The sequence below is a fragment of the Helicoverpa zea genome, chromosome 2 (genome assembly GCF_022581195.2).
Source record: "Helicoverpa zea isolate HzStark_Cry1AcR chromosome 2, ilHelZeax1.1, whole genome shotgun sequence".
Classification (NCBI taxonomy): Eukaryota; Metazoa; Arthropoda; class Insecta; order Lepidoptera; family Noctuidae; genus Helicoverpa; species Helicoverpa zea.
Genome location: NC_061453.1, coordinates 818,894 through 846,100, shown reverse-complemented (window position 1 = coordinate 846,100; position 27,207 = coordinate 818,894). Strand labels below are relative to the sequence as shown.

Genomic DNA, 27,207 nt, shown 5'->3' with positions numbered 1-27,207 from the left:
GAGGTGACCACGGCGACATGCGCGGATATTTGCGGATATTTTGGGATTCAGTTGACTTCAAAAGTTTAGTGGACCACAACCTTTGGACAAAATATATTTTTGCGTATGGCAACACAACAACAGCCTTGTCTTGCGCAGCGAGTGTGCGCAGAAAAATAAAAAAAATAATAGGAAAAGAAATGGCAGTTACTAGAGAGAAAGAAAATTGTTCAAGAAAAATTAATGGAAATATACCTGCATTATCTCTCAATAGTGATAATATGTCGACGTCCACGGATAGTGACGACGTAGCGGACCCGACGTATGAAATTAGGAACATTCAAAGCATCATAAACGTAACTCGTGAAAACATTGACGCTCTGAATGCAAAATTCGCTGGTTTCCAGCATCCTCCGTCATTGTATCTGTCTGAATACCAAGAGTTGACGTCTAAGTTGCATAATTTGGAGTTAAGAGAGCGGACTTTGCGTGAGTTGCTGCAGTGTGAGTCGCCGGACAGGAGTGAGGAGTATTCGTTGCATGATGACAGTAAAAAGTTCGATACTCTTACGCGGCAGCCGAAGGTGTTCCTGCGGGCGCACCTGCCGAACCAGCAGCGCACGAGCGTGCAGGTGAAGGAGGGAGTGACGCTGCGGGACGCGCTGTCGAAGGCGCTGAAGCTGCGCAACCTGACCTGTGAGATGTGTGAAGTGGTGCGGACAGGCAATAACCTAGTGATACCGTGGGATATCGACATTACGCACATCGACGCTGAGGAGGTCAGTCCACTCTCATTTGTTATGATTAGCTGTTGGTAAGTAGTGATCTGTTGCAGGCTGCTGTTGGACACAAGTCCTTGTGGAATATGTTGAAACATCAAAACATACATACAGTTATGTTAATGTGAAGGTAGCCTTCAGTAGGATACAGTTACTTTGGTCAGTGGGTCATCTTAGGACTACAATACTTCTGGTATCATTAGGCAATCATAACATATTGACATCAGGATACCTCAGCTGACACTTAATGGTACTTCTGTAAAAGTTTTAAGAAATAGATTCATAGCATTGGACTTGAAGAAAGAGGAAAAGGATCCAATACATTAATCTTGAGAAATATATGATGTCAATCACATACCTACCATAATATTATGTCAATCTGTATTTGTTGTGCATCCAGGCAATACTTCAATGAAAAGCTATGAACTAAACCTAATGTCACAAATAGATACAGAAACTGTTAATTAGAAAAGCCAATTATAGATATCACACACATACACCACACTGTAAACATAGAATTACAAATCTTGGATAGCTCTGCAGTTGACACAAAACAATAATATAGGGGTTTGTATTTATGAGAATTCTGATTCCATATACTGCCTTAGGGAGACAGCAATTTCCTTAGCCTCAATACTAAAAGTCATTCTAGTCTGTAGTAGTGTATTTAAGACTCCAAGTTCCATACTAATGTTATGAACACAAAAGTAAATAAATCAGTCAATCCATTTACAACATTTTCACATAGTCAAACTAATTCCCACAGAATTATAAATACATAAAAATACAGACCATCTAGCTAACTACAAACTATATGTTACCAGGTAACAGTCCGCACCCTGGACAAGCTGCCCATAATGTCCCACATATCGCACCAGTTTACACGCAAGACGTTCTTCACCCTGGCCTTCTGCGAGTGCTGCAGGCGGCTGCTGTTCAACGGCTTCTACTGCTCACAGTGCAACTTCAAGTTCCACCAGCGCTGTGCTGACAAAGTGCCCAGTATTTGTCATCAGGTAATCTTAAATTTTTGGTTTTAGTAGGTATTACTTATTTAAAATTGATTTTCCTGGTAACTTTTTTTGTAGGTAATATTTTGTTTTGGTTTTGATGGGGCTGAATATGGTGCCAATGGCAGGTCCAGAGAAAGGACTATATTATTTAGCACAAAAACATTGACTTTTAACAAGTTGTAACTTTGCAATGTCATAAAACCTTAATTTGTGGACAATTTGATGGTTCCATTTGTTGGAAGTTTTGCATACATTTTAGGTATACACCATTCATATCAAAAATTCTAAATACAAATAACTTGTCTTAGGAGTTATCTAGTCAAATACTATCTACATGACAAGATCAAACACTGTCACAATGATGAAGCATGCCTACTGTCTGTTGTCTTCAAGATAATATGAAATCAGGCATTCCTTATAAAGAAACATATTTTTCCTAACATTTAATGCAATGCAGATTTCCGCAAAATAATGCCTGATTGTAATTTATCTTTTATCAGCAGGTAAAGCCAAGCAAGCAAAACTACATGAATTTGATAAAATCCAACATTTAGCAGCTCAGTGCCTTGCATATAATCAAAACAAAGTATTCCCCTAACATTGACAGCCTTACTTATAAACGTGAATTAAATAATAAGTAATATTTAAGGGCTGTTTAAGAAAAATCTTACTTATAAACGTTGCTTAAGCATGTCTTAACTAACATTTAATCACTACTAAAGGCTTTAAGTAGTGATTAGTTAAAATGTTGCTTAGAAGGTGATTAGAGATTTTTATAAGTAAAGGGGTGAATGTTTTGATGACATATAGGCTTACGTTTTTTGTGCTTAGTCATTATTACAAATGCTTTAAAGGTAAGCCAGCTCGCTTTATAAACAGACAACTATCTCTTTGATAATATCAGTACAAACTCATAATGATGAATAATCTATATCTACAGTAATCACAACCCCAATGGAGGCTAGTTCTCGCCTATCTAACCTCATTATACTGTAGATTGATTTATGCTCAAGATCGATGGAGTTAGGGTCAATTCCCACTGAAAGAGCAGCGGCCGGCAGCGGCCGTAAGAGCACGGACAATGTAAGAGCGCGGCGCCGCGCGGCCCGCCGCGCTCGCGCTCAATCACCTGCATTTACGGCCGCTGCTCTTTCAGTGGGGATTGACCCTTAGGCCGCTGCCTCGAATTTTGCGGGCAGCGGGGCGGCAGCGGCGGCGGCGCGGGAGCGGCAGGATCTTACGCGTATAATCAAATGGACCGGCCCTCGAATACAGCGGCGCGGGAGCGGGCAACGAGCGGTGAGCTCCATTCAAAACGGTGACCGAACGCGCCGCCGCCGCTGCCGCCCCGCTGCCCGCAAAATTCGAGGCAGCGGCCTTATGAGTACCCCCCGCCGACACAGGAATCTTTCAAAGAAACCTCTCCAGGGCTGATCAGTCAATATAAGTCAATCAGTATAAGTGACGAGTCTACTGTAATCATTTGGCTTGTCCATAATACTAATTTAATGGTGACGTTCTTGCCGCGCTATCCATGGCTCGCCTAACATCCGAACTGTTTGACTACTCCTAGCATTCTGGTGTTCGCCAGGGGTGTATACTGTCGCCACTACTTTTCAACATCTACACTGAGTATATCATGCGCATTGTCTTGGATGGATGGGATAAAGGTGTGTCAGTGGGGGGTCGAGTGATAAATAACTTACGATACGCTGACGACACTACGCTTCTTGCCAAATCTAAAGAAGATCTAGAAGAACTCCTTAATCGTCTAGAAACTACTAGCCTCCGATTTGGGCTTGCGCTAAATAGAGACAAGACGAAGGTAATGATAGTGGACCGAGCTGGACAGGAAAATATAGATGTAGCAAATATAGCCAACTGCAAGGTTGTGGACCGATATATTTACCTTGGTTCCACTATCACAAATGCTGGAGGTTGCGAAGAAGAGATCAAGCGTAGATGCACCATCACTAGATCTGCAGTGGAGCGGCTTGGGAAGATTTGGAACGACAGGAGAATCACAAAGACCACAAAGGTTCGGCTGATGAAATGTCTAGTTTTTCCGATCTTTCTTTACGGAGCTGAAACTTGGTCTTTGAGAAAGCAGGACCGCCAGAAAATCGATGCCCTGGAGATGTGGTGCTGGAGACGATTATTAAAAATACCCTGGACAGCATTCCGCACCAATAACTCCATCCTCAAGGAGCTTCGCATTCGTGACAGGTTGTCGTCGATAGTACAGTTGCGAATTTTGAAGTTCTTTGGGCACATTTCTCGAAATGAGAACTCAATGGAGAGGCTTGTAGTGCAAGGCCGTATAGAAGGCACAAGACTGAGGGGTCGATCTCCAACCCGCTGGATCGACCTCATTAAGGGTGCGTCCACATCTGGCAAATGCGCCGCGAATGCGCAGCACGCGAGCCGATCGCGAGCTGTCCGCGAGCTGCGCGCGTGCAGTTACTGCAATAGTTCGGTGCGCCTCTTTAGCGCAACTCACGCAAGGCTCGTATAGAGCGCGCGAGCGGCGCGCGATCTGCGCGCAATCAGTTCTCGCCCTTACAGTTCCGTATATTGGCTCAGTACTATCGGAAGATGGCAGACGTCGCGCGCCGCCTGCGCGCCGCTCGCGTGCGGCGCTTAGGTCGCGCGCGAGCTGCGCGCGGGCGGCGCAGAAGCGGCGCACGAACAAAAATGCACGCGCGCAGCTCGCGGACAGCTCGCGATCGGCTCGCGTGCTGCGCATTCGCGGCGCATTCGCCAGATGTGGACGCACCCTAAAGCTACAACAGAAGCGACTGCGGTACAATGTGTTCGCGATGCCGAAAACCGGCAAAAATGGAGGGGCATCGTGCGACGTGCAGCGGCCCTAAAGGCTCCCGACGATAGTGCGCCGCAACCCTGCCCATCAACAGCCACGACCACTCTGTCAAGAGTGCCCGACTGAGAAGAGAGCATTCAAGGGATCGCCGCAGCCCATGGAGAACAAAATGTCTAGCGGAAGTGCCATAACGTAAAATCACCTAAGAAGTAGCGCGCCAATACGCTACTGTTTCCGCTCTTTTTGGTCATAACCACCGTACGAATTTGACTGCTAGGAGAAGGCGCCTGACCTACCAGCATCATGGCATCTCCGCTCTTTCCTTACTCCGTGCTACAGCCTAACATAACACGATCAGCATCTAAATCGTTCCTCATATTCCCAGGTGCGCATGACAGACACGTACTACGCGGCGCTGCTAGCCCAGAACCCGGAGACGCAAGCCGGCATCCTGCACTTCCCGCCACACTTCGGGTACCATCATATGATCTCTAGGACTGATCAGAGCAAGTCAGTATTTGTTTTACATTAGTAGACTAGATATTCATGAAGAATTTGTCAATTTAGATTCTGTTTTTCTAGGGTTTTGGATAATTTTGATACTAAATTAATATGTTACAAAATCTAGTTTATGTTTCTGTCGGAATATATAGTTCAAAAGTCTATTTCAGAGGGCAATGACTTATTTAATTGACACACGTTTTTATATTATAGTTCGGCCATTCAGAGAATGCGTTCCTGACACGTCGCGATTGAACTGACGACGTAACTTTGCAATGGCGTTGCAGTTACGATAAAAATATTTTTGCTGGTTGTTTACCGTTTTAACAATTGAGGAGCATTAAAACAACATTATTATATCAATAATCAATGAATGTTATTACGTCGTCAGTTCAATCGCGACGTGTCAGGAACGCATTCTCTGAATGGCCGAACTATAGTACATAAACATTTATAGGACACATTTGACACATTTGACGACCTCGATGGCGCAATGGTCACCATGCCGGACTGCTGAACCTGAGGTCCCGGGTTCGATTCCCGGCTCGGTCGACATTTGTGCGATGAGCATGCTTGTTAGCCGTGGTCTGGGTGTTACAATATGTATTTATAAATATGTAGCTATATGTAGTTTATCAGTTGTGTTAGCACCCATAACACAAGTTAATTAATAACTTACCATGGGGCTAACCGACCGTCTGTGAAAAGGTGTCCCGACATTATATTTATATTTGGTTGGTACAGTTATGTTTAATTCTTAACAATAAGGATAAACATTACATAATATTCTTGTTACATATAAATTAATGCTTCAATAAGGTAAATATAAAAATTAGTCATACAAAATAAGAGAAGTTACTAAGCAATACAATGATGTGCAGGTCTATCTCTCCGGCTAAGAAAATGAAGGAGTTTGATGTTCATTGGTGAATATCTGGCAATAGATTGGCACTGCTTGCTTTTGTGAACGCAATGGAACGCATATATATACACTCACATATTTACTTGTGTACAGACACACATAGTTAGGGCTGGTGCAAACTTGACATGATAGAAAAAGCATCCAAAAAAATCCTGCGATAAACTATCTGTACTTTTTGGATGCAGAGTAAACCTTTTCAACCAAGAATTAAGCATACTAACTTTGTGTTACCTTCTTTGCTTACTAGAAAAGTAAAAATCAAAATGTATTAAGACGAAAGAACTTTCGTCATATTTGTGCCAGCCTACAAATTGTATGTCTTTAGAATTCAACTGTATCTTACGTTCTGTATCTATCTCTTCCTAGATTTTCTTTGTGTGCTGTCGAACTATATAGGACGTGTAGCACCAGTATTGTAGTTATTTATGTATAGAGTTTGGGCCAGGCCACAACAGTGCGTTGCGGCGTCGCATCGCAAAAACAACATTGCACAGCTATGCGATTAATATGATATGCGTCGTTGATTTTTGCGATGCGACGCCGCAACGCACTGTTGTGGCCTGGCCCTTTGATGTGTATTACGCTACTATTATAACCAAACTTGGTTAAACTGCAACCTTGTAATTACTTATTGGTTGAATCTGGTTCAGAGTATCTTTTGACGAATTAGTTATGTGTTGTGATAAATGTTTTAAAAAACGGTGTTTATTATAATAACACTGCTTCAATAAATTAATGTTTTGTGTGTATTTAGTAATGCTTATATAACGTAAACCTCTAAAGAGCCAATCTTCTTTAATTGCAATCTGGCAATGGCTTAGTCAGTCTGAGCGAAGAAATTATATTTGTCCGACTTTCAACATCCACAATAAATAATCTTTCTGTCCTGTTCCCAATGTAGTCAGGGTCAGCGCAAAATGATTACTTATACATAAATTTGGCAAAGCTTGGGGGAGGCTTTTCTCCAGTAGTGGCGAAGAAGAATAATGATTCTCCTGTCATACTAACAACGCATATTATACTGACAGTTAATACATTTGTTCAGGCACCAGCACCCTCGCTCGTTGAACCAGCAGGACAGGTCGAATTCGGCGCCAAACGTGTGCATCAACATGGTGCAGCGCCCCATGACGCTGGCTGAGCACCAGAGGAAACATAATCAGGTATTGTAGTGACAGACATACGATAGTATACTTCCTTATATACTCCCCTTATATTCTTCCCTATGTGCTACCCCTATGAACTCTCTTACGTACGCCTTAAACACTATCTTATGCACTTCATTATGTACTCACCTTTTACACTTCCTTATCTACTAGGTACCTCTTATGTATTTCATTATGGATTACTCCTATGTACTCCGTAATATGTTGCTACTCCCTTTCGTACTCCCTCTATGTACAACCCTTATGACTCACAATTTACTCCCCTTACGTTCTCCCTCATGTACGTTTCTGAATTTAATCAATTTGAGTTTACAGCCATATCTGCTATAATTTGATGGGCCCACAACCTTTTTTTGGGGCTGGATTTCCATGTGTGAGACAGTATCTACTTTTAAATAAAAATATATCGACACTACAAAAAAGAAAGATTATGTATGAAATAAACTTTCTTGTATCGTCAATAACGACAATTAAAGCCGAGTAATGCGTAGAAACTGTAAGGCGATTGCGCGTGAAGCAATTTGTTCTAGCTCGTAATAGATATGTGACAGTAACGAGTGCGTGCCGTATGTCTGTTATGCGTAGCATTAACTTCTGGTATTAACCGATTATATGGCTCTTTGTCATAATAATTACAGTGTAAGGGAAATCAATCGTGACTTATATATTACCTCTCTAAACACTTACATACCCGTAGTTCTCTGCTCGCAGATATTAATGTTAGCCCGCACCAATTCCGAGTGCAATTTCACGCATGTATCCCATCGATATCTTTACCTGTGTCACCCGCTAATGCCATTAAATGGTTACATTTTTCCGTAACGGTAAAAAGTTTGGAGAAAATTATAACAATACCTCGGAAGTGATGTTTTTAAATGTCCACCATTTTATGAACATTTTATCTGGTTTTGCCTTTTTCTAGACAGAAAATTATTGTTTTGTTTGTATAGAATAAACTGTTTCATAATTCAGATGATATTCTTTGAAATCTCTAGTAATGTCACGTTTGTTTTTGTCCCCAGTCTAACAACTCGCCGCAGTCGTCGAACTACCTGACGTCGGGCAGACACAAACAGGACGACAAAGACAAGGCTGTCGATCAGCAGCATAGCCAGAGTACACAGGTATGTAAATGTAATATTTCTTTTAACAAGAATTACAGAAATCAAAACTTGTATGCGATTGAGAGATTTTCTTCAACATGATACGGGTAATTAGAAGTCAGATAAATAATCGGATAACACGTTTTACCAAAGGTTTATTCAGTAAACCAAGTAACGCCGGGTTGAAGAGGCCAAATTGGCAGTTGCTCCATGTAGGACACTTCTTTAAATACGGTGTGATTAGAACCCAACGATAACATAGTTTGGTGAAACATTGTGAGGGACCCCGCAAAATGAAGGTGGGAGAAAAATTGAAAAAATATTATCGACCTCACTGTTTGTTTTTTCAACCCGATCTTGGGCAGCCGGTATCTATCTGCTACCTGTCAAGTTCTTTTGGATGGTTGGCGTTCTTTGGGGGAGGCCTACATTCGGTGGACGGCAATTGGCTGTTATGATGCTGATTATTTTATTTATCCCAACAACCTCATGACATTTTAACACTACTATTTCTCCCAGGCGTCCCCGACGGGCACGCTGCGGCCGCGGCGGGCCCGGGCGCGGTCGGCGGACGAGTCTTGGAAGAACGCGCTGTCTCCCAGGGAGAGCTACGACGACTGGGTCATACACGCCGACGAGATACTCATCGGCGCTAGGATAGGTATGTATTTATGTCATTTATTTTTCAAAGTAACGCAAGTTTTCGCTTTTGGTACGGATGAAACTTTAAAGTAAACCTAATAAAATATTATTATAGTCAAATCTTTGTGGTATAAATCTGTTTAAAAGTTTATTACAAAGGCATGTTTCAGTAGTAATTCAAATTCTTGATAAAGTAGAAAAGTAAACATTAAAAAAATTCTATAGAAAAAAAAAACTTAATTTGCAATCATATGTCCCTAAACTTCTTTCGTATCCAATGTATGTACCATGTTTCTGTAAAAGGTATCGTGAATAATAACTTTGTCATCTATGTTCAGGTTCTGGCAGTTTCGGGACGGTATACAAGGCGCACTGGCACGGGCCGGTGGCGGTCAAGACGCTCAACGTCAAGACTCCCACGCCCGCACAGCTGCAGGCCTTCAAGAATGAGGTAAATAGCATCTAGACACTATCTGAATAATAATAAATTATATCTCTGCTGATGTATTAAACTGTATAAAGAAACTTTACTTTGAGTTGAATTTTCAACAGTACTTGTCCAATTGTTTTCACGAATTTTCCGATGGATAATAAGGATTAAAATTACTCAGAATCACATGTGCTTATAGGTGTATGTTTTTTCCTCATTGACACAAATAGAGGGCACTAAAAAAATTTTAAGTTCTTACAAACTTCCAAATTGAAAATCTCCTCTTTTTTGGAAAGTCAGTTAAAAATAATACCTACTACTCCAGGTGGCAGTCCTCCGCAAGACCCGGCACTGCAACATTCTCCTGTTCATGGGCTGCGTGTCGAAGCCGTCGCTGGCCATCGTGACGCAGTGGTGCGAGGGCTCCTCGCTGTACCAGCACCTGCACGTGCTGGAGACGCCCTTCCCGCTGCTGTACCTCATCGACGTGGCCCGCCAGACGGCGCAGGGCATGGACTATCTGCATGCTAAGAATATTATACATAGGTATGTCTGTAGTCATAAATGAGTTAGCTGCTAACAAATATAGAAAAAAAAACCCCTTTTTTGGGAAGACAGTAAATAAAAATTAGGTTATAACTTTTAGGTTCCAAAAATTTTGGTCTGTTTACAAAACCAACTATTGGAGAACTCAACTCTGAGACTTTTCATTTGTTAATGCACGTATAAATGTGCAAATAGTTATGCTAATTATGCATAATGTGGCGAAGTGTTGTATTTATTAGGTTGTTGTTATTTTCAGGGATCTGAAATCCAATAACATATTCCTGAGAGATGACTGGTCGGTCAAGATAGGAGATTTCGGTCTAGCCACGGCCAAGGTGCGGTGGTCAGGTGAGTGCTAAAACTTTAATTATATTTTCATAATTCAGCAATGACAGATTCACTCCTTCCATTCACCCTCTAAATATAAGACCCACTTTTTTTAAGGCCCGTCTCAATTTTGTATTTCCTATTCTAAAATTATGTTTTCGTCGTCATTCACATTCGTCACTACAGCTGAAAAACCTCCACTGCTGGACTGCTATCTCCTACAAGAGAGATAGATAATTCTTTATTGTACACCAAGAAAATTAACACACAGGAAATCAGAACACACAAGTTGGGAGGATTAACCCATAGTCACCGTCATCCTCCGAGCCCTTTTTCCCAACTACGGTGGGGTCGGCTTCTAGTCTAACTGGATGTAGCTGAGTACCAGTGCTTTACAAGGAGCGACTGCCTAATCTGACCTCAACCCAATTACCCGGGCAACCCAATACCCCTTAGTTAGACTGCCCATGTCCATAGTCACTGTGTTAAGCACTATTTATGTACATATTTTAAATACAATTTTACAACGTCCCTCAGACACGTCAACAGCGGGCGGCGTGCAGTGGCAGCAGCCGACGGGCTCGATCCTGTGGATGGCGCCCGAGGTGATCCGCATGGAGGAGCCGGCGCCCTACACCTTCCGCTCCGACGTGTACGCCTACGGCATCGTGCTGTACGAGCTCATGGCCGGCGAGCTGCCTTATGCGCACTTTAATAATAAGGATCAGGTATGCTGCTCCACATAGTACTCGTCACGTCATGTATATCTATACTAATATTATAAAGCTGAAGAGTTTGTTTGTTTGAACGCGCTAATCTCAGGAACTACTGGTCCGATTTGAAAATTTCTTTCAGTGTTAGATAGCCCATTTATCGAGGAAGGCTATAGGCTACTTTTTATCCCGGTACGGGAAGTAGTAGAAATTGTAATAAAGACAGGAGAATGTCAACATTCTATTTCTAATTCTAACATAGTCGAATAAATAAAAATAATAAAATTTTAAAACGTCGCTGAACTGTCAGGAGCTAGCTGTTACTTCATCATTTTGTTTGTTATTCTGTTTATGTAACGCGTCTGTCTATTAAAAATGATTTGATAAGTTTAGTGGTATTTAGCAGAATCGCCCATTTTTATAAATTGTATTAATTTCTTCAGATCCTCTGGATGGTAGGGCGCGGTCTCCTCCGGCCCGACGCGCGGCGCCTCCGCCAGGACGCCCCGCAGGCCCTCAAGCGCCTCTTCGAAGACTGCATCAAGTTCGACCGGGAACAGCGACCGCTATTCCGTCAGATCTTGGCCTCGCTAGAGTCCATGCTCCGAGCCATGCCTAAGATCACCCGCAGCGCTTCCGAACCGAACCTGAATAGGCAGTTGCATGCGTCTGATGATTACTTGAGCTACAGCTGTGCCTCGCCTAAAACGCCCGTCAACTTCCAGTTCAATACTGATACTAGCTTTCCTGCGTTTTATGGGTAAGTGTAAAATTTCTTTCTTTAAATAGAATGTCATATAAAAGGTTATAAGAGATAGCTTTTATCGATAAAGCCGTTCATATCACCACCTACCGGTGGTCTGGCCCTAAAAATATAAATAACGAATTGATTGTTAAATAACTAGTTGACATTCTTGTACAACTTAGCCAAAAATAATGTCTATCTTGAATATTTTTGCATGTAGCCATATTTTTTATCTGACCATAATTGCTATCGTTTCTTGTTCCAGCATCCCAGTGCCTAACCAGCGGCACCCGTAGGGGTTGCTGAAGGGCTACGACTAGCCAAGCGGCGCGGCCGGCGCATGCGCGGCGCTTGTCACGTGCGCAAATTTGGCTTCTATCGCGAGTGTCCGTGTGTACGCGAGTATTCGTACATGTGCGAGTGTCCTCACATTCGCGAGTGTTCGTGTATACGTAAGTGGCCGAAAACGCGCTAGTGTCTGTACATGCGACACAGGCCGACCATGCGCAAATGTGGCTGAAATCGTGAGTGTCCGAATAGGCGCGAGTGTTCTTACATGCGCTAATGTTACACATACGAGCATTATTACTCACGCGAGTGATGATATAAGTGCGAGTGTCACCACGTGCGCGAGTGCTACAGAACCCGCGATGTTCACCGGCCCCGACGCGAGCGCTGCGTAGCTCTTCACCACACGTCATCGTTAAGACGTCACGCACCTTACCTACGTCACGGGACGACCATTTGGACCTGACATTCGTCCTTATGATACTAGAAAGTCTTGGCAATGAAAATATATCAACATTGGACATGAAGTTTCAAAAGTTCTCTATCAAATAATCAGAAAAATATTGTAGTAAAAAGTGGCAGATTTACTCTTGTTTTTCTGAACATTGTCGTCTGATATCGAACTTATAGTGTCATAGAGGTCTTAGCTGGACTGTCGAACGTTTCTGAAAAGTTTAAATTCGTGTATAGTTAGTAATTTCAGTGTAAAATGTGATAATGCCGACAAGGACAAATGTGAGACAGTATTTTAAGTATGGCTTAACATAATTGGACGTGTGAGCGTTTCTATTGGCGGGAGATGTTGAGGGATGCACGATTGAGCTTCGACGCGATGCTGTTCAGCGGCTGGTTTATATTAGTCAATAATCAGCTGGGACTTTGAACAGGCAAATTTATTTGCGACACTAGAAGAGCTGAACATAAAGTTGATATTTTAGGCGTAAGTTAACGAACGGAGTAGTAGTCTCCGTGTTAGCAACTCATTTCAATTCTTAACTCAAAAACAGACTCACGCCCTGTCTTACTTATTGGGTTTGATAGCAAGTCCGATATTTAACAATCGGTACTGAATAAATTACATGCCGAAAACTTAGGCCATATACTTTATAAATAAAGGGGTGTCTACGTCTAAAATATCGACTTTGTTTACACGCCTTTTATAGTTGTCATATTGAATAAGGTTCTACTGTCGATATGTTCACGATCTCGGAATGTATTTATCTTTATTTATTGTATAATTTATTGAAAATTATTTATTATTATTTCTGACCAAGTATATGATATGATGTGAAAAGTTATGCATATTATATTTTATGAAACTAATGTCGCTCAATATATGGCTAATTTTATCGAAAAATCTGAAAACCAATTGTGTCTCACTTTTCTAAATATTTTAAAGAAAATAAAGGCAATTCTAACATTCATTTCAAACACATTACATTCAAAAAATGTAGTTACAAATTATTCTAATTGTTGCATCTGGTTGAAGTCTGAAGGCGGTTACTAAAAACAGGGACGATGATATCCTTGTATCTAAATCAGTCTTACGAAACCATACTCATAGTGCAAACATTCTGTGAAGGTTTAAATAACGTGACAAACAAACGTGCGATTTTCAATCGCAAGTTAGTGACCCACTTTACATAATCGTTGACAAAGCGACGCAGGCGCATCGATCGATACGGACGTTATTTTTCTGACATAAATAAAATATTTTTGTATTATCTCAATACAGATCATTAAGTGATAGTAATAATGTATGTTTTAAAAGTATTATTTGTACGATATAGTTGTAACCAGATCGTGTCGAGACATAAATGTAATTTATTCGTAATTATTGTAAATAATTAATTGTAATAAAGACCGTAGTTTAATGTCGGACGATTAAGAATCTTGTGTATACAGTATAATTAATTTTAACGCATAGCTATTAACTTTAAGAACACAATAAATTATTGTTTCAATTTATTTTATTGTTTTTCTTTCGAATCATGTGGATGCAGGATTCATAACCTAGTAGGAAACCATGGTTTACGTCTGGAATTTATACATATTTATGCTGAACCCTCAATAAACTGTCATTCCCTTTCTAAAATTTCATTAGGGCAATACTTGACACCCAGTATCCCTGACACTACAAAACAGCGAAGCTTTAGAGCTGACCTGATGATGAAGACGAGAGTCGCGAAAATTTTCAACGGTATTGGTTCATTATCTGCTCTCCAAATACCACCCGGATACCAATTTATAAATTCGCACCATAACATCAAGTTTTCGTGGTGTAGCGGTTATCACATCTGCCTAACACGCAGAAGGCCCCCGGTTCGATCCCGGGCGAAAACATAGTTTTGCTCTTTCTTACAACATCTGTTGGGAAACGTCTCTACAGAATTATTTTACTCTTTGGAAATGTCTTTCTGTATATAGAAAAATAGGTACTTTAAAAGAAAAATAATATTTTTATGCTCTTTACCACATCATTTGAAGATTTCCATCCGGAGAGAGAAATTAAATAAAAATAAGCAGATTAAATTCAACGAGCCTGTTTATTTCGTAATATTTGTCTCACAACATAATCATCTCTATAACTAACGATGGTTGCTCATAACTACCCCATCATCGTAACCTTCACAATTTAACTTTACTTTTTAACATTTACCATATTTCTGTATTTGGCAATGGCATAAACAGTGTTGTGTACCATACAATGAGGTTTGTATAGAATAAGACAAAAATCTAACAAATATAATATTACAGTTACTATTGATAGTAGAATACGTATGACATATTTAACATTAGAAAATACATTATATTAAAACAAAACTGAACTTTGAAGTGGTAACATTCCATTCATACAAGTAAATTAATTGCAATAACATGGAAAAATAATATTTTATTCTATGTAAAAACTTGGCTAGCTTTATTTATTTAGTACATCAAACTAGTACATAATTATATTACAGTCTTACGAGATATTTTATGTTGTATGGTATGAAAAGTATCAAAATTGTGTCTATTCTTTAGCAATATAGCGTATTTTAGACCAATACCCTAGAAAAGATCTCGACATAAACATATAGTTATATGGTTTGGATGGTGAAAGAGTTTTGAGTCGATCAATGCTTGAGCAGCGTTCTAAAATTCGCACCCAAAAGGTTATAAAAAATGAATCAATTTAAACTATGAAATAAAAAATCCGAATTTGGCAATCACGACGTTTTCATACAGCGTGCACACACTGTCAAAATATAATCAAGCTATTGGAATAAACCATAGAATTTAGGACCACATTGTTTTCAAAACGTTATTATGCATAGTTTTGTAGTTAAAAAATATATTAATACTAAATAAAAAATAATTAATATCTAAAGGACATCGGACCGTCGTGTTTCGTCATACTCAGATCATGGCAGTGTGTAATTTAAATGCCATTGCATTTAATAATCTGGTTAAAACATATTATTTTAGGTCTTTTGCATTCTTTGTACTATATAAAACCTAACTAATCGTTTGAATCTTCGCTGTCGGCGTCGGCAGCGCTGTCACCCTCGCTCTTGTGTTTCTTCACTTTTTTGGCGCGAATCTCGAACTTGGACAGATGGATCTTTTTTCCGCCAATTTTGGTGTCACCTGCAAGCTTAATCGCGCGTTCCACTGCTTCGGGTCCATCGAATTCGATGAATGCCGTCGCTGGAAGGAAAGATTAATCATTAGATATTTCTGAGTTATTTAACTAAATAGAGTCCTACCCCAATTCGCTTTTTGTGCAAAACTTATATTCAGTTTAAAAAATCAATCCTCAAAATCTCAAAATCCTTATCTACAGAAACATATTTTCAAGAAATCTAAAATACATTTCATTCTATGACTTAAATATACATACACATGGTCTTCTTCCCCTTGACAAGATGTCGTATGCTCCTGATCTTGCCGGCGCCGAGGAATGTGGTGCTGAGAGCCTGGTCGGTCAGATCAGCATAGGATCGCACCACCAGCGTCGTCTGTGTCGCGGGCAGCGCTCGCTTCACGCGGATGCGGCTGTTGTCTACGTACGTGTGGTTTTCTTCTAGTGCCTGGGGGAATATTAAATGTTATAGTAACCTTTTTTTCGGTAGTCAGAAGCCAGAAGTCTTACAAAGAGGTTACAGGTTGCTCAAGTAACTGGGTTGAGTAGTTGGTACATATGATCTGATTTGGAAAGGCATGTAAAACACTGGTAGTCCGCTGCATCAGGTGGTTAGACTGGAAGCTGACCAATATAGGTATTTTGTAAAAAGCTAGGCAGATGATAGTAATCTTTTTTTGTAATAGCAATTGCTATTGCACCTATGTGTTGAATTAAATATATAAAGAACTTCATGTTAGTGTCAGACATTAGATACTCAAGTATATGTTTTACAAGTTGAGTATAAAAGTTTTTTAATTGAACATACTTTCTCAGCTGCTACATTGGTGTGGAAGTTTATAGTAGTAGTGAATACTGGCTTTGATTCTTCTGTAGGATATACCTCAGCAATACTGGAATAAAGAAAACATGTAATGGTTAACTCTCTCTTTGTACTTATGTCAAACTACAAGAAGGCATGTAGGCACACTCTGACATGACACACTTTAGGCCAAATCAAAGGCAAAGTATTAAATGACACAAATATTTTATGCCTTTACTTACCCAAACTTTTTAATAGGTCCATGTTTAATAAACTGGTCAGTGAGCAACTTCTTATAGTTCAACATGATAGATATCGGCAGGTTCTCCACAATAACTGTATGTGCCAAGCTATCCTCATCCATATCTCCCTTCTTATCCTTGTTCCACTTTCTCTTCTTCCATTTAATCTTCTCCTTCACTTCTTCGCTCTTCTCTGCATCTTCTTTACTGGGAACTGCAGGGCCTTTAGGTTTTTTGTTCTTGTTGAATTTCTGCCGTAACTGTTTGCGCTTTGCTTTGTCAACAACAGTCATCTCATCAAGCAGGTTTGTCAATGTGTGAGCGTTGTCACCTATGCTGAGGTTCTCAAGGTCCTCAGCAATAGCTTCAGGTTTTGCATCCTTCTTACGTGACTTGGGTGCGGGCTCCCCTTCCCCTTCAGTTGTTTCAGTGGGAAGAGACTTCACCTTCTTCTTTTTTAACTTTTTTGCTTTAGATTCAGTTGGCACCTCATTGTTATTATCCGTGTCGGTAGGCTCTGAATTTTCAGGTTTTGGTTTCTTTACCTTTTTTATCTTCTTCTTTTTCTCTTTGATTTCTTGAGCTTGGCTTTTGGCATCACCTGATGACTCTCCCAGCATTTTTTTAGTTTTATTAAACTTTGCAGGTTTTTTCTCAAGTGTAATATTTTTAACAGCATCAACCTCCATATTTAGGTTGTTGACTTCAGCTGCCTTGTTCTCCTTTTCAGATTGCTGATACTTTTTCAACTTCTTAATATTCTTGTTTTTGTCTTTGATAGTAGTTTTGGCTGCAGCACCAGGTTTCACGCCAACTTTGGAGTCATCAGACTTGGTTCTCTTCACGACAACTTCCTCATTGTCGTCTAGCATGAAGCTGACGGACTTGTTCCTCTTCTTGGGCTTGCCACTGGAGACCGACCTTGGACTCTCTGTAGAGTGCTCAGTTAGCGATTTGTTTTTCATGATGGACTTGACCCCTCCCGTTTGGTCTTGATTCTTGTTACTCGCGTTAGGAGTAGAAGTAACTTTCAAATCCCTGACGGGACTGCTACGATCTGTACTTGTATTTAAATTAGAGCCATCAATTTTAATTTGCGAAATGTCCAATGTCTCTTGTTTGCTCCGCTTTTTGTTTTTGTTAGCTGTGAGTTCACGTTTAGGGGTACCTGTCTTGGCTTTTACGGTTTCCTTATTGATTGTTTCATCAGATTTTCGTTTCTCCGCAACTTTATTCGTATCTGCAACAGACTTGTAAAGACCAATAAAATCTAGGGTCTTGTCAAATGCATGCTTTTCAGCAGAACTTGGTTTCAAATCAAATGACTTGGATTTCATTTTTGTCGCTGAAAAGTATCTTTTTTACCCAATAATTGTAACAGAATTGTTTTAACACATGATAAATACGGACGTGCTCTGAATGTGTGTGAATATTTTGAGGTTATGTTTTGGAGATGCCAAATGCCATTTGCCAAAAAACAGGTATACCAACATATACAGCTTGAATGAGAGCAACACGAGCCTGTTTACAAAATTACAAAATTACACAACTCTGAAAAAAACTATGACTCCACACATATAGACCAAAATCCATTCAATACACAACAAGTAGGTCACAATCTAAAGATGTGCGAAACTGTTAGGTACCTATCGTTAATTAACATAGTTAAGAGCACATTAAAAGCAAAGAAAAAACGGTTTACCAAAAAGCTTATTTATTTAATGTTATTTTGTTAATATTGCTTCATTTTATGCGTCCCATGGGAAGCACTGCCTGTACCCGGAAAAATATAGCCTATGTGCTTCCTTACAGAGAAAGAATTTCAAATCGGTTTGATAGTTCCGGAGTTTTTATGGTACAAACAAACAAAAATATTTCGTTTTTATTATAATAAGTACAGATAGGATTTTTTTCTTAAATATTTTGATAAATAGTTTTCTAATAACAGTATGTTATTAATTATAGTACCTACATATTCAGTAACAAGTACCTATGCAAAAAATCTTGAACTACAGGCTGTTGATAGCCCGCCTGCATATACTTAGACGAACATACCACTTTTTAAGGACTTGTACATGTTTTAAACTTACTTATTCTTATGTTTTTCTATCCATTATGTTTCTAAAACCAATTTTAGTTTATTGATTTTATTCATCTATTCCAGTGTTCGGATACACCTACCAAAACTAATTTTTAATATGACAACACCACTAACCTCACTTTTTTAAATCTATTTAATGGCGGATGCGCTTGCGTGATGCCGGTTTCGTGTTATTATTGCATATAGTTTGGCGTCTTTTCCTGGTGGATTTGTGATATCATTGATTTTACCTGTTAATTCACATTTGGTAAGTTAAAGTTTCTATCATACTGTTCAATTGTTAGCCCGAATTGTGTTATATTATTGTAACAACGTATTACGAGGTAACGCTTCGGGTTCGTGAATTTTCCACTCGAAGTCTAAGCATGCTTCATGGCGCGTATGGCTTGTTATGATGTATTTACCGTTATCTGTGATCTTACACATAGTTAAATTTAGCTCATCTGCTAAAACAGTGTAAATTTTGTACGATTCTGCGTAATATGATGTTTCGCGCGTTAGCAACTGCGCCCTTGAGATCTGAGAATAGGCGCCAAGTGTTGTAGATAAGTTTTAGCAAAAAATAGATATGGCGGGAAATGTTGCCACTGTGAGAGCGTGACGAATCGCACGCCTGATTGCTTGAGTCGGTTCTTGTGTGTATTGCAGCTGGATCGTCAAAATGGTAGCCCAGAAGAAAGGCCGCGGCGCTAAAAACCAGGCAGCGAAGGCAAAGGCCGCCGCCCAAGCCGCCGAGGAGCAGGCGCCTGAGATGGAGACTTCCGAGCCCGTCGAGGCCGAAGACAACAACGGAGACGCCGAGCAGGCTGAACAGGGCGACGACTCCACTGTGGGAGACGCCGGCGCCGCGGAGGGCGGCGACGCCGACCAGAGCCACGACAACGCCGAGGGCGATGCTGCCGGAGATGATAAGAAAGAGGACAAAGTGGAGTCTGGTAAAATACTCGTTGAGAACCTCCCGTCGACATACCTGTTCGACTACCAGGAGAAACTCAAGGAGTTGTTCTCAAAACACGGAGAAGTTACCAATGTCAAGTGAGTACACCTGTTCTACAACATCAGCAATGTTACTGAAACATACAACTTGCCAACATTCAAATATCAATCCCTCAAATATCTAAACTGTTGCTATGAATCACTATTTGTATTTGTAATTCAAGTTGATTAGTATATGATAAATTGTGTGATGTGTTCTGGAGGAACTAGCAAGCTGCACTCTGAACACAGTAACACTGGCTCTACTGAACGGAGTATTAATGAGACAAATTTTCTTTCTTTTTAGACGTGGTCCAATCATTGTAACTGAACTGACCACAACTCCGACATTATCGGCAATAGTCGAATTCAAAAACAAAGAGTCTCTGGAAAAGGTAAACAATAGTTTATTAACATTTTATATTTTATGCTGACAAGTGATTAAGTAGATATTAGAATTTTATTAGCCTGCTTCTGAATGAGGCTGTATTTATGGCTAAAACTTTTTTCCAAATTATGTATATCCAGAATTGTTGCCACTTTCCTCAAGTCCTGAGCTGAGCAAGTGACTATTTGAATGTTAGAACAGGCTGGTCTTCTACACTTGATGAATCTGTTTGGCAGCTTTGTTCCTTTGCAAAGTAAACAACTAAATTCATGATTGATATCACTGTGATGTAGTAGATCAGCTGATGAATATAATCATGCCATTTTGTGACGTGTCCATTTATGTGTAATTGCAGTGGCAGTCGGTAAGTTTGGGGCTGGTGCAGTGGGTTTCTGGTCCTATGGTCATTTTACAGCACTAAACTTGGTCATGTTCCATTATTTCAACTATTATTCATTAAAATTTAAGTAAGGCACTTTTAAACTAATTGTGAAGAAACTGCATGCAAAATCAAGATGTATGTTTTTATTTATATCAATTAAGTAAATAAATACACTGATGCTTGCAACTGATACTGTATGAAGCCCACTGCACAGCCTTGTTGGTAAGTAGAACTCCAGATGTATTTGCGATCGGTAATGTGCTAAATATAATGTGTATGTCCATAACGAGAGGCCGCGAAACTCGCGTGCTGATAGACTAAACATTCTGTTATACGCGGTTACCATGCCAACGGACGGCGCCGGCAGACTTTACCTTCAGTTTTATTATCATTACATGTAATTTTCGCGCTATAACAGCCCTATACTGAAAGTTATTCTTTCCAGAAATGATTGCCCATTTCATACAAAACAGCTCGAATTTCGCAATAATTGGTACTCAAACTAACATTCAATATACTCAAGGCTGGCATTATTTCTTTTGTTTTGTGTAATACACATAACTACTCTAATTGAATGATTTAAAATCCTGTCGAGCCTATAAAACAAGGCTATTTAAGTTCATATTTTACACAAGGCAGCATATTACACGAATACTTGACACTTAAATAATAAATGCGTAGACACACACGCCGACTATTTCCATTCCGTTTTCAGGAATTGCTACGTTCTCGGAAGAAAATTTGATTTCCCGCGACATGCACGGAGAATTCCTTGTAAACGAGTGTCGTTTGGGCGTGTGTTGATTGCAAGGGACTACTTTATTTATTACTTTTATAAATATTTTAGTTAAATTGCAGGAAATGGGTACCTCGTGGTGTTTTTCTTGTATTACGAGAGCAGTTAAGTATTTGTGTAGTATGGTGCTTTCTCATGGTATTGTTTATATCATATTGTTTCTAATATTAATTTACGATTGGAGTCGATAAACTATAAAATCCATCGACATACAAAACTTGACCAACATTCTGGAATACTCTCTCAAAACGCATGGTCATATCAGTCTTATAAATACCAAAGACGTTCAAAATATGGAGCCTACAATGTCTAACATGTGGGTGCCTCGCAGGCGTTGTCCGAGGAGGGCACGGTGCTAGACGGCAGCAGCATCTCAGTGTCGGTGGAGTCCCGCGCGGAGACCGCGGTGCTGGTCGGCGTGCCCTATGAAGCCAGCACGGAGTACGTGAAGCTCCTGTTCTCCCAGTGCGGCGAGGTCGCGCATATACACGAGTTCAGCAAGACTAAGTACAAAATATGTAAGTGATATTTTTATTTCTATTTTTTTTCTAACTCCCAAGTCCTTAGATGTAAGGAATCTTTCAGCATAACCGTCATTGTCGTCGGAAGTAATTTTTAGGTATGCATATTGGCATTTATTACGCAGTAATGTCGACTATCCGAGCTGTTGTACATGTTTCTTTTAATATGTGCCCCCTTTATAACGTCCAATTTGAAATATCTTCAGCGGGACAGGAAATTGACCTACACAAGAGAATATATTTTAAAAAATCGGGAAATTCGTCAGTTCATAGGTACGCGAACTTAGGAAAATGTCGAAATGTTGAGAACCTTATCGACGCTACGATCGAGGGCGCGCGTAAAACATGTACTATCCAGTGTCCGATTAACAACGTGCTCTGGGGTAACGACCTCGGGCGGACAATAAAAACGGCATCTGTATTAGCGCCAACGAAGGGGAGTAACAGAAGGGTGAATGAGCCACGCGGGAGAAAAAAGTATTGATTTACTACCCCAGCGCGTATTACGCACAACTGTTACGACTTTCGACGTAACGCCGCACAATACAACTTGCCGCCACACTGTAGCACCTGATATTCTTGCTCGAAATAACACGAGCGAGTTTTGAAAGAACATCTTAAAAGATTACAAGTGCGTTCCTTTGTGAATTACTCATTGTGCGTTTCGGTCGGCTCTCCGTCTTAGGAGGGTGCGCCCCTTTCCACTTCTATTCATACCGTCCAACGTGCTCCTGCTACATAATAAATCGAGAATTTATTGACGTTTCCCAGCTCGCGTTAAGAGCAAATCGCGGCGCCGATATGGCTCATATCGATTTATGTTAGGATTGGCGTCCATGTTGCATAGCAGAATAATATGCAAATGAGGATAGCTAGGGGAGGGTATTATGCTCCCCAACGCGAGGGGAAACTGTTATCGCCGGCTGACGTCAGCCAGTCCAGTTGCAACGGTTAACAGTTTCATTAAAAAAGTAGTTGACCCATTTTAAGCTTCTACTGCACAAGGACTAGAAACTTTTAGGGAAGAAAAAAGTGCACGATGATTTCAAATTACTTTTATGTACTAGATAAATTAAAATAAGAGGAATTTTATCGACTATCTGCGTATTATGAGCACATAAATGGCGAATTAAGGCGTGTTACGTTTGCTGACCATACCTTAGTTTTATTACAGTTTTCAAGGTCCACTGGTTAAGTACAAAGTGGTACTTGAATGAGTTACGCAACCGTGTCAAGCTTCGGCTTTTATAAGTTTGTTGGTATGCGAATCTTGGAAAAAACACGATGATGATTTTATAGCAGTTCAATGACCGGTCCATTGTTTTTTTGTGAACCTGGGAAATTGGAGAATCCAACGTGCCACGCGTGTTAATTTCAATTTGTCGGAAGGAAAAGTACCTTTTCCAACTACTTTTGTAAAAGCTTAAACCTGTTTTGTGTGTACGGATGTATAGTAGGACTTGTCGAGTTCGCATTGTAAATGAGTCGTGCAGCATCCCCCACGATTGCTGTTATTGTAGGGTGCGCGTCGCTCACCCCTCGTGACGCTGGGGCGTGTTTATTTTGCGTTCACTTTATCCAACTACGAAATTGAATCTCTTTGCCGGATGGAAGTTCTCATATAGCGCTCGGCGAATTGATTGACAGTTTCTGATTCGTCATCGCTCGCTCGCGGCTGGGCTCGCGTTACGTCAATGAGAATACTTGATGTCTACCCGTGGCCACGTGTTACGCATGATGTCCACTAGCTATTTTTGAGTTTGTCTGACTCCTTTAATTTTAGATTTTCTGTACAATTAATTGGAAGTCTGCTTCCTGAAATCTGTCTTGTTCATATTTTGATGAAAGAAATATTGTTGTCGTTTTGAGTAGTTTAGAAGAAAGATTGTTAAATATAATTGGAGTTTTGTGGATTCCGAATAGTAGAAGGTGACTTGATAAGTTAGTCTATCGCGACAAAGGTGAAAGTTTTACTTTTGTTTACTAAATCCAATTTTTAGGTAAATATAGCATAAATATTTATAAATATCATTATTAAATAAGACTAATCATGTTAGCCGCCCTTTTTCGACGTCACATCCTACAAACGTCCATTGCTAGACAAAGGTCTCCCCCAAAGTTGGATAATTTGCTCACGCTGGGCCGCCCTTTTTTATACATAGATAATCCAACTAATAAATTTATTCTCTCGTGCACAGTGAGAGTAACATTCCAAGACAAGGACTGCGTGGACAAGGCCCTGAAGCTGGACCGCGAGCTGCGCATCAACGGCTTCCTCGTCACCGTCTCCAAGTACCGCGACGAAGACGAACAGAAGGCGCATAACGCCGCCAATGTTAACAAGGTATGTACCAAAATAAACATGGCTCATTTTGTAAAATTTGGAATGAGCATGCCAGTTTTATTAGAAACATAATAATTTTGTTCTAAGCAATAGTTTTTTATTTCATAAAAACTTACCGTATACATTATGATGATGGTTGTACTTAAAATAATGATAAGTGTTTTATAGGCCAAGTCTTTTCACTGTTCTAAAAGCTATTTTTTGCACAAAAGACAATTTCGCCGGTAAAAGATTTCAAATTCTAGATTTTCCAAGATATATCGTCCATAATGTATATCTGACGTTTTTCATATAAAATGATGCTACTTACTTCTACTCAAAAACAACATATTACTTTCTACAGAACAAGCGGCAGCACCCGAACCAGCAACAGAACCGCAACAACGCGAACGCGAACACGAACGCGAGCCCCAACGCCAACCGCTCCAACAACTTCCGCGCGCGGGGCGGCGCCTTCAACGCCAGGGGCAACTTCAGAGGTAACACATGCGCTATGTGTTTACTTATGATAAATCTTCCTAACATAATAAAGGCGAAAGTCCATTCTCTTTCACCCAAAAACTATTTTTTATCCGGAGGCGGCAAGAAGTCCCCCCGGGAGCGAGTAATTTGATGTATTTATGACGAAAACGCCGAATATGTCAGTGGTAGGGTTGTGCAAAATACGTAGATCTCATCATCCTCCGAGCCTTTTCCCAATCATGTCGGGGTGGCTTCCAGTCTAACCGGATTCAGCTGAGTACCAGTGCTTTACAAGGAGCGACGTAGAAAATACGTAGATCTACAGATCGCAATTTTTGAAGACACCTTTCGTTAAAGTGTCACATTTCTACTAAACTTTGTATTCCAAGGACGCGATAACTCGAATATCTCTAGGCTGCGAATTAACTGACATTACATTGTATTCCATATTCATCATTGCAAGAATGTAATATCTATACAAATAGTTTTAATATGTTGTTATTTTCCAGGAGCTCGCGGTCGCGGCGGGTTCGGTGGTCGCGGAGGCGCGTTCCCGCGCGGCGGCTTCGCCCCAGTCAACACGTACATGCCGCCACAGGGCTTCATGGGCCGTCCGGTAAGCTGACACACCACCCACACCTCATTACCCGCACTACCGCACGAAACCACCCTGTATTTCATTGTGTGAATAATGTTCTAAATGTTGTGGCTAAACTTTTCAATAAAAAGGTCTTACTTAATCTCAAGCCTTATGAGTCTGACTTGACAGCAGTGCTCAAACTCAATAGCGCGACAAGACCACAACATTCTTCGCGAACGCGAAGTTAGCCGAAGTTAACCGAACACAAAGAGGAGGAGGAGGACTTTGGGCTTACTTCGGCCAACTTTGCTTTGCTATATTCCTTTCTCATTGACTCCGATCAACTTTCCCAAGTACCTCGCTCGCCGAGTAACTTAACGATTAGTGTGGAAGACACTTTATTCTTTCTATTCTAAGCATGACTTTAAATATCATCTTGAGAATATCTAGTTGGCTTACTACTCTGTGCCTTGCCCTCAAACTATATTTGTTGCACCATAGGCTAGCATGTTAGCGACACTGCTTTATTATGTACATAAGTAATCTTAGCGTGTTCCCAAGCATTGGATTGGACTTTAGCCTGACTTAATGTGGCGGAATATTACTATTATTCTATTTTATTTATTTTTTTGTTTGATTATAAAAAGCTTAGTTGAACTTTGGTGTAAAATAGTGTCGATTCCATGTTTTAGATGTCAACATATAGACATGTATTTATATTTTATTTATTTACCCTTCCACAATAACGTTGACATCTTCCGAACTGTATTTTTTTGCAATAATTTTTAAGAAAGCTTTTCCATTGCATGTCCACGCCCATTTCATAGAAACGAGTGCATAGAAAGATGTGCAAAGAAATGCAGTACAAGACGAGACACTGAAGAGACTACAGAATACACACCAACTCTGCAATTCTCTGTGCATTAACACATTCTGTGCATTCTTTTCAGAACTACCTGTAGAAACATTACACCAGTTAAGTCCAGGTAAAGTTGCGCCTTTACGATCCGCCATGTGCATACACACAACCAAAGCGCGACGATGTCTGTTTCGTAGGGAAACAACGATTTTACACTGAAACAACTAATATACAGTCCTCGCCAATATTTAGGTGCCCAAGAGGACAAGGCGCCACTGATTTTGGCTAGAACTAATCCTTATAACTTATATATGCTTGCTATTAATTTGCCTCTTTACGGTTTGGTTGCATGTATTCAGATGGTGCAGCTCATTTTTATTTTTTGTGAATTTGATGTGTGAAAGTAGACTGTATGTTTTTTTGATTGGATAAATGCTGTAAATAGGTCAACCGATACTGAATGATCAGTAAATTATGCTCAGTATTTTAATTTTAATATTTGTTTGTTTCTCAGCAGGGTGGGTTCATGAACGACGGTCAGCGACCAAACAAGCGGCTCCGGCAAATGTAACCATATTCCTTAAGACATAAGATCCAGTGTCGTGCGTCGTCCTCCTATGTTCGTGTGTGTGAGTGTGAACAGCGCCCTATCAGAGACTTCTACAGTGACATGATTTGCAGTATCAATAATAAAGAAATAAATCTAGCTAATTGTATTTACTAAGTACATGGAATAAAATAATTGTAAGCTAATGTCTTTTTGACAGGTAATAAATGTAATTACTAACATTTACATGGTTGTTTTGTTTTTATTCCGGATTTCACCGGCGGAGAAAGAAAGTTGAGTAATTGCGGCGGCATTTCCCTTTTGTTTGCATTTAATAAACACAATATCAGTGGTCGGTGTGACCGGAACACTAGACGGGAACAGTACGAGGTGCCACACGACACGGACATGCTTTACAAATATTTTGAACAGAAATATGCTCCGAAATATGACCAAAATTGGTTGCATGCCTATTTACCTATACATAATAGTTCGAGCAATTACATTTTTACTCCGCATATTTGGTTGCTAAAAAAAACGAGTTTCTAATTGTGACAAGATTCTAACAGCAACACTTAACATAACGTTGTATGTAGCAACCCATGTTT

The 27,207-nt window shown here is 40.2% G+C and overlaps 3 protein-coding genes and 1 non-coding gene across 8 annotated transcripts; 3 read left to right on the top strand and 1 right to left on the bottom strand.

Moving 5' to 3' along the window:
- The first annotated feature begins 17 nt into the window (after positions 1–17).
- LOC124635954 (raf homolog serine/threonine-protein kinase Raf) lies at positions 18–13,943 on the top strand. 2 transcript variants are annotated; one of them, XM_047171922.1, is made up of 13 exons: positions 18–758; positions 1,583–1,774; positions 4,978–5,102; positions 5,975–6,019; positions 7,061–7,178; positions 8,204–8,305; positions 8,804–8,945; positions 9,265–9,377; positions 9,682–9,902; positions 10,159–10,250; positions 10,767–10,957; positions 11,386–11,702; positions 11,953–13,943. In XM_047171922.1, exons 1-13 carry the CDS (start codon positions 18–20, stop codon positions 11,981–11,983), a joined length of 2,430 nt encoding a protein of 809 aa, XP_047027878.1. In that variant the 3' UTR covers positions 11,984–13,943. The 2 variants fall into 2 exon arrangements, with proteins under 2 accessions (XP_047027878.1, XP_047027884.1); XM_047171928.1 differs by lacking the exon at positions 5,975–6,019 and having other exon boundaries at positions 46–758.
- Positions 13,944–14,245: 302 nt separating this feature from the next.
- On the top strand, positions 14,246–14,318 carry Trnav-aac. Its single transcript has one exon. It is a non-coding gene; the product is annotated as a tRNA-Val (tRNA).
- A 184-nt stretch (positions 14,319–14,502) lies between these two features.
- Positions 14,503–18,134, bottom strand: LOC124639401 (titin-like). The gene is made up of 4 exons (XM_047176743.1): positions 16,645–18,134; positions 16,409–16,493; positions 15,859–16,048; positions 14,503–15,665 (listed from the first exon to the last, which is right to left on the bottom strand). Exons 1-4 carry the CDS (start codon positions 17,979–17,981, stop codon positions 15,478–15,480), a joined length of 1,800 nt encoding a protein of 599 aa, XP_047032699.1. The 5' UTR covers positions 17,982–18,134; the 3' UTR covers positions 14,503–15,477.
- Positions 18,135–18,823: 689 nt separating this feature from the next.
- On the top strand, positions 18,824–26,845 carry LOC124639720 (nucleolin-like). 4 transcript variants are annotated; one of them, XM_047177206.1, is made up of 9 exons: positions 18,824–18,992; positions 19,394–19,780; positions 20,028–20,115; positions 21,618–21,804; positions 24,006–24,151; positions 24,495–24,630; positions 25,123–25,229; positions 26,144–26,179; positions 26,570–26,845. In XM_047177206.1, exons 2-8 carry the CDS (start codon positions 19,407–19,409, stop codon positions 26,153–26,155), a joined length of 1,050 nt encoding a protein of 349 aa, XP_047033162.1. In that variant the 5' UTR covers positions 18,824–18,992; positions 19,394–19,406; the 3' UTR covers positions 26,156–26,179; positions 26,570–26,845. The 4 variants fall into 4 exon arrangements, with proteins under 4 accessions (XP_047033162.1, XP_047033153.1, XP_047033146.1 ...); XM_047177197.1 differs by having other exon boundaries at positions 26,567–26,845; XM_047177190.1 differs by lacking the exon at positions 26,144–26,179.
- The last annotated feature ends 362 nt before the right edge of the window (positions 26,846–27,207 follow it).